Genomic DNA, 8,115 nt, shown 5'->3' on the forward strand with positions numbered 1-8,115 from the left:
TATATGGACCTTTGTCAGCAAAATGATGTCTCTTCTTTTTAGTATACTGTCTAGGTTTGTCATAGCTGTTCTTCCAAGGAGCAAGCGTCTTTTAAGTTTGTGGCTGCAGTCACCATCTGCGTTGAAGTTAAATACTAATTCTGTTGCTGTAGCTGCTTCTGAGCTTAGACTACATACAAAGGAGAACTCTTCTTTGTTATTTTCTATCATACTATTAATGATCTTAATATAATTTTAAGATAACCATGTAGTTATCTTTTCTTAATATTGTCTTCACAAAGAAAATTCAGATCGTTTATAATCTTGACTTTCTGTGTGTCCGTAGACTGTGACCCATGAAGACAACAGAAAGTGGAAATTTTTTTCTTCTTTTGCAGCGACATCTAAATATACCAGGGCTAATAACAGGACTGAGAGGGACCGAATAGAACTTCTTCAGGATGCAGAACCTTTGGATTTTAATGCAGAAACATTCACTGATGACCCTCTTGAATCTGAATCAGGAAGGTAAGTTCCAGTTTGTCCTTTTGGCTCCAGCATTCCTCTGAAAATTTGATAACATTCTGACTTGACTAGATAAACATAAGGAAAATACTCATCTTTCTTGCTAATGCAAAACATATTAAGCAACGTTTGATACCTTTTAACACCTGCTAATCTTTTATATTTTAAAAATTATATCATCCAGTGGTAGTAATTGAAATTAGTACCTTCATAAATTATTACTAGTAGTATGATAAATAACAAAGAATTGAAATCATTTGGTAGAATCTTAACAATATTTATATTCCTTTTTCTGACAATTCCATTTAAGAAATGCATCATATTTAGCAGTAGTTACATAGATATGACTGGGTGGCACTGTATTCTGAGCACTTTAACAACAGTAATCATATTTTGTGGCTGTAAGTCCAGTTGGAATTGAATCTAGAGAGGCTCAGTAACTTACCCAGGATCACGCAACTTTTAAGTAACAAAATCAGGCATTTAAACCCCAGGACTCTGGCTTCAGAGTCTGTGCTTTTACCTATTATACCAAGTAGAAATAATTAATTCCCTGGTGGCTCAAATGGTAAAGCGTCTGTCTACAATGTGGGAGACCCGGATTTGATCTCTGGGTTGGGAAGACCCCCTGGAGAAGGAAATGGCAGCCCCCTCCAGTACTATTGCCTGGAAAATCGCATGGACAGAGAAGCCTGGTAGGCTACAGTCCATGGTGTCACAAAGAGTTGGACACGACTGAGCGACTCCACTCCACTCCAGAAATAATTAAGCAAAAGCAAAACATGGGCATGAAGATATTTGCTTATAAATAGCAAGAGGAATATTTTGTTTATATTCAACAATCTAGAGTAGTTATTAAATCCAAGTTCCATGATGTGTTTTATATCTCTCTTCTTTCTTTTTTTACATCTCTCATCCTGCCATATGTGTCATATAATAGGCTGTAAAACAGTTGTTGATTAATTTATAATTATAGGTAAATCTCTTTGGGATAATATCCTTGGAGAATAAGTTTCTTATTTCAGCTACTGAATAGATTTTACAGTTCTTACAAATTATGTACCCACTTCCTTTTAATGTGTCCTTGTTTTTCTCTCCTTCTTTATTTTTGATGCCTCAGATCATTTCTTTATCCACCTTTCAGGTATCAGCCTGGTGGACGATACCTCTCAATGTCTCGCAGCAGAATATTCGATGATGTTTAAAGTCTGTAGGAATTTATGGAATAGCTAACCAAGATCAACAAACAAGTTCAGTCTTTATGAACATCCGTATGCTCTAGAATTTACTACTGAACTCCCAGTGAAAAGTGTCAGGATAAAAAAGGCACTAAAAATTAATCAGATCTTAGTCATAATGGCTTATTATTCATTGAATATCGTCTTTATTTCTAAAAGGATTTGTTGCATACCATTCCTGAAATGTCTGCCTTAGAAGTACAGTTAGAATGGAAGGATTTAATTCATGATCAAGATCAGTATATATTGAAAACATGTAGTTCAGTTTGTTTCAGATTAATTTTTTCAGGAAAAATTGTTTTAAAGATTCAAGGAAGCCATAGTTAAAACTGAGTAATATTATAGTTTTATTATAGTGATTTACATATTTGTTCTTTCTAAAAAATATGTTGATCCTTTATTTCCCAAAGAGATGGAGACCTCAGTAATAACCATATTTACAAAACCCATGTCTTAAAACAAGGCTTACTTACCAGACATAACTGAATGTAGAAAGCCCTTTTTCAACACTATATGCAAATTAGTTAGGTTTTTGCATGTATATTTAAGAGTATACTTCAACTGATAGTGTTTGTATCTTCAGCATGTGTACTTTAATCAGGTGGTGAATTATTCTTTCAGTCTTTGGTAGTAACTGCAAGTTGTCTTATGCTTTTGGTATTGCTTTGTAAAAGATTTTCATTTCAGAGAGGAATGTTCACCTTTACCATTTAAGTGATTTAAGTGTTGATCATTCCATTCAAGGAGAATCATAATTTTTAATGGTAAATAGTGGGGTTTTGGTGCCTCAGATGGTAAAGCGTTTGCCTGCAGTGTGGGAGACCCGGGTTCGATCCCTGGGTTGGGAACATCCCCCTGGAAAAGGAAATGGCAACCAGCTCCAGTACTCTTGCCTGGAGAATCCCATGGATGGAGGAGCCTGCTGGGCTACAGTCCATGGGGTCGTAAAGAGTCGGACATGACTGAGTGACTTCACTTTAATAGCCAAAGAGTCCCACAAAATTCTCCACTGTTAAAAGGTGGCTGTTTATTCCTTGTGAAAAAGAATATCTGGTTATTTAAAGATAAAAAGTGAGTCCATTTACTGTTACTGCTAACACTTAAATTGTGGTTTATAGAAAACTACTTTAGAATGGAGATATGTAAGAACTTGTTGCTTAAACATGTTATCATTTTAAGTTGAGTTTTTAAAATTTTGTGTTTAAGCCAAAGTTACATATTACATTTTAAATCATCAGTGTTTTATGCACAGTGACTATAGTTCAGCACATTTTGCAAAAAGAGTTGTTTATGTCCCTGAAATATTTGCAACTCTTTGAGAATCCATACCATGGGTTCACCCAGTGGTGACTGTACTTGAGCTTCCCCACGGCCATCTTAGTTTCCCTTGATCCTAAAAGTAGTGCTTATTTTCACTCTTAAGTATTCCAGTTTGAGGATGAATTATATAGTCACCTGACAATTTGATTATATGTTTCTTAAAGGTCATTTTTCCCTGAATCATAATTTTAAATGTTTTATTTCTCTCTTTTCTTGGTGTTACCATGTAAATATGTTAGAAGCCAGTTTTAGGCAGATACTAAAAGGATAGTGTTATCATCCTAATTATCTTATTTTCTTAAATTTTTATGATCTTTAAGATTAGATCCCCTTTAAAATAATTATCAGTCAATAGATTTTCCTCTAAATCGAAATTATATAGACTTTCCATTTAAGAAGACACACACTCACAGCCTTTTATTGTGAAGCATGGTCAGAGAGCAATAGGCCAAGAGCACAGATAATTTAACACTAATTTCATGACTGACCATTGAAACCTTGGGCAAATCAGGTAACCTTTCTGTGCCTCAGTTTCTTCATTTTCAAAATGAAGAGGATACTTGCTATTTACCTACTGATCTACCTCACAAAGCAATTGTGAGGGTATTGAGTTGATGTTTATATAGTGGCGTTTAAAAAGACAAAATAAGTTATTAGCTATGCTGGTTTTCCACACAAGTGGTATTTGAAGATACTAGATAGGAAATGGATCACCCCAGAAAGTGGTCCAGTTTCTTATTATTACAGAGAAGCTTACAAGTTCCCAAAGCAAAAACTCTTTCTGGAATAAGTAATCAAAATCCTGTGAAAATAATATTGCTTTCTTATTTAGTCTTTGAGTTTACTTTGGAATATGTTCCTTAAGTATAATGTTGTTTCTCATAGGTTTTATCATGAAACTCAGATGCTATTGTAGAAGTAGAAGCAGAAAAAGAGAAGAAATGATCCAGTTACTTTTATAATTTATAATACTCTAAGATATATTGATAGAAATATGTAAAAGATGTACTACTTTATTTTATTATTAATTTTTTAAATGATTATAATAATTGGAGTGTATGTAATACTTCTGTAAAACAGTATAGATCCCCTTTATGACTTTTGAGTTATTTCCAAAATAATTTTGGTTGTTTAAGTGATCCAGAGTATTCAGTTGTTTAAGCAGAATTTATGTTACAGGATTTCATATATGATCATATAGAAAGATTACCTGGCTGGGTAATTTTGTGTTTGGAAGTTAATTATTTAATCCCTGAAGTCTTAAGAGTTTATTGCTGGGGAACTAAGTTAATATTTGTTAAGCAACTTTGTAAAAACTGTAATATGAACAAAAGCTTTCTGTTTTGAGAATCTTACTAAAATGACATCTACTGCAAAACATTACTACTAAATTCATACACTTTACATGCAAAGTACATTTCTTGAAGAATTACTTCTGATAATTACTTTTTGAGTGTTTCTTATATTGTAATAGATTCCTAGTTAAACTTTCTAAATTATTTTTCTAAATAATTGTTAGAATATTCAGTAAGCCAGTGTTTAGTAAGCCATTGCAGAAAATAACAATTAGTAATCTCTTAATTTCATGGATCTGTAAGTTGCTATTAACTTATGTTATTACATCAATAATTTGTTATTATTAGAACTTTTTTAAAAAGTCATTATTAAAATAAGACTAATTATTAGAATTTGTTCTCTTACCAGATGAACAGGGACTTTGGAATAATTTCATTATACTAGAGGCCCTCATTTCACAAGAGTCATAAGAACTAAATAAGAACTTTCAAGGGTTTTTAATTTATAAAGAATAGATCAGAGGATTGGACAATCAAAACTTTTTAAAAAATTGCTGCCAATTTGTTTTCAGACACTACTATTTGATTAGATTATCAGTTCTTAAATGTATGCTGGTTGTATACCCAAATGAAATTAAATGTGGATAGGAAAGTCTGTGTTTTTTTAAGTATATTTTAGAATATTAATGAAGGAATTCATTGATATGCAACAGCAAACCTCATTTTTGTATACGTGTAGTAGATTTAGAGAATGTTCTTGATTTTTGTGTAGATTACTGTTTTAAAAGAAAAATAAACTCTCCATAATTTTAATTCACACTGTTCAGTAATGTGAGTTTTATATTTGTGATTTGTGTGGGCCATGCCTGAAAATCACAAGGATAAATATATTTGCACTAAGAGGCAGAACATATCCCTGAGAAATCTTAACGTACTTGAATCTCCAAAGTGTAATGGATAGTATTTATTAAGGCCTAAATGTTAATAAGTAAATGGATTTAGACTTTTATCTTTCCTTTCTTTTCTCCCTTCCTCCTTTCATTCCTTTTATACCTTCCTTCCTCTCTGAAGCCTGTCTTTATAGTATGGCTTATAATGAACTGACATATTTTTCTTCCGTTTGTTTGGTGTATACAGTTGTTTTTGATGGTTAGTACACTCAAAAGGTAGTAGTTCTGACTACAGATCCCACTACTTGAATGGTAGTATTGCACTTAAAGTAGTACAACAGATTTTGCTAGACAACCAAGCAACATCTGGGTGTAAATATGAGGGATGCTAGCTCACTGTGTTGTCTTTTTCGCCACTAAGTAGGACTCTTCAGTAAAATGAAATATTCTCAGTGTAGATGTTTTAGCATAAAATTGCATTTCTAAAACGAGTGATTATTAAAAACAAGCAAACAAACCCCAAACATTAAAAACCTTGAGACCTCATTTTATGAAAAGGAGTTTGTAAATAACATCCTTCATGTCAAAGTTTTCATTAGAAGAGGTTGAAACAATATAAAAGTGTTACAGGGAGCCTTCTGAAATATTAATTCCCTTTGTGTGGGTTACTTCTTTTCAATACAGTGACTTATTTTTCTGCTCAGAGACCTGGAAGACTAGGCAGTCTTATTCCCTGTTCTAACTCTGGAGACCAGGTCCTGTGAGCCATCACTGGCATCAGAGCAGCTGTTAGCCCTGCCCATCCCAGTCCTGTTGCAGTGGAAACACACCCACACTCCTAACTCCTTTTATGTTCAGCTTGGTTTTCCTATCATTTATATCCATTGTGGTAGATTGAAGCCTCATCGCAATTTTAAATTTGTTAATGAAACAAGAATAATGGCATGTTCCTCTTCTCATAGATATCCTAAAAGACTTTTGTTTTTAACACATTCCCTGGAGAGAATTAACCTTTTTTCCTATGAAAATCTTTTCTTTTGTGGTTATCCTGATCTCACATCATTTTGCAAAAGGAGATTTTTACTGTACTTAGTGGAAAAGAGTAGAAAGAATGGTTTACTGTGGCAGACATATGTAAAATAAAGTCATAATTTGTTAATCTGACTGTACAACACCATTTTGAGTTGGTATTATTGACACAAATCTTATCAATCTAGTCACTTAGAGCTGTATTTCTCTAAAGAATGCTGGCTAGCATCTTCCCTACTTGGTACGCCAAATCGTAGGGGAGAGACTGTATTTTTTTTTTTTTTACGCAATCCAATGGATTTGTTTTTGTCCATATTTTGTAAAAAACTTGAACTTTTCTCATTTCGAAGATATAGAACATGTGGACCTATCTTTTAAATAATTGTAATCTAATATATATATTTATAAATTATAGCATTGGAAAAAGAGCTCTAATAATGATGTTGTTACTTCCTGGTATTTAATTTTTGTAAAGTTTTTTGTAAGTAACTAATTGTAGTTATTACTTTTAAGTAGTTTAAAAATCTTTCTCAAATAAGTTCTGCCCAGGACTTATTTCCTTGGGTCAATATTCTAAAGTTCAGTAGTCTAGTATGAGTTTGAAATATTCCTACATCTCTTCAGTATCTTTTTATATATACCAGTACTCAAGCAAAGTATACCAAAAGCCTAAGTTCTGTGTTGCATTAATAAAGTGCTTGTTATTTATCTAATTCAGTGGATTAGGTGAAGTAGAGAGTAAGTCTTTTCAAATGTGCGTCTGATCATAAATTTCAAAATGTTTATTATGTTCATTTTTGGTGCATGATGCCAAATTTATCCTTAATCAGCCACTACTACCTGGTTGTTGTTTAGTTGCTATTAATAAGTTGTGTCTGACTCTTTTTGCAACCTCTTGGACTGTAGTCTACCAGACTCCTCTGTCCATGGAGTTGTCCAGGTAAGAATACTACCTGGTATGTAATGATAAATGTTTCCCTTTCTGATCAATGGTTTGTAGATATAACTATTTTTCTCTGCAGATTCTCACTAAATATGTATTTGAAAAAAACCTGCAAAGTGCTCCCTGTAATTAAGTTAGCATCTTTTGCCTTATTTATGCATAATGTTCTCTCAATTTGGTTTTGACAGACTCATGGACTTGGAATTGCTTTGTAGTATTTTAACTTATTGTAATGTAATGAATTTTTTGAGATGTTTATTTGATTAGCTGTTAAAATATAGGAAATTATGTAGCTTTGCATGAAATAAAGTACATTTCTACAAGTTACTAAGAACTTTGCTGGTCATTTATGTGTTTTCCTTCAACCATCTTTGAGATTATACTCTTTTTAGTAAAGTAAGACATTTTTTGTTCCTTTCAAATTATTAACAGGTATCACAAAAGAAATGTTTTATGATAAATAACTAAATACCTATACTTTAGGCTCCACCTTACTTCCTTCAATGAAGTTGAAAACGGGAAAATCAATGAAAGCAAATACTGAGTCTTTGGAAAGATCAGTAAAATTGATGAAACCCTAGCCAGGCTGACAAAGGAAATAGAGTTGCTTTCCCATATACCAGAAATAACAATGAAAATTTGAGATTAAAAATACATCATTTACATCTGTCCTACTTAATACAGTAAGAAGAAAAGGAAATAAAAGATATGCAGTTTTGGAAGTAAGAAATAAAACTGTGTTTGTGTGCAGATCATATGATCATCTATGTAGCAGTCTAAAAGAACTGGCTAAAAAAATGAAAACAAAAACCAACAACAACAAAAAAACCTAAGATGAGTAAATGATTATAGCAAGTTTGCAGGATATAAGGCTAATATAAAAAAGCGAGTCCCTT

The 8,115-nt window shown here is 32.6% G+C and overlaps 1 protein-coding gene across 5 annotated transcripts in view; it reads left to right on the top strand.

The window, feature by feature from the left end:
* Positions 1 to 7,546, top strand: part of LMBRD2 (LMBR1 domain containing 2) — a 46,035-nt gene extending 38,489 nt beyond the window's left edge. For 3 of the 5 annotated variants that reach the window (XM_043887416.1, XM_043887419.1, XM_043887421.1), the window contains 2 exons: positions 378 to 507; positions 1,625 to 7,546. In XM_043887416.1, the coding sequence (XP_043743351.1) occupies positions 378 to 507; positions 1,625 to 1,709 (215 nt within the window). In that variant the 3' untranslated portion in view covers positions 1,710 to 7,546. The remainder of the gene's footprint in view (positions 1 to 377; positions 508 to 1,624) is intronic. The other 2 variants (XM_043887417.1, XM_043887418.1) reach the window with 2 other exon arrangements.
* Positions 7,547 to 8,115: the final 569 nt, after the last annotated feature.

Source organism: Cervus elaphus, chromosome 25 (genome assembly GCF_910594005.1).
Source record: "Cervus elaphus chromosome 25, mCerEla1.1, whole genome shotgun sequence".
Classification (NCBI taxonomy): domain Eukaryota; kingdom Metazoa; phylum Chordata; class Mammalia; order Artiodactyla; family Cervidae; genus Cervus; species Cervus elaphus.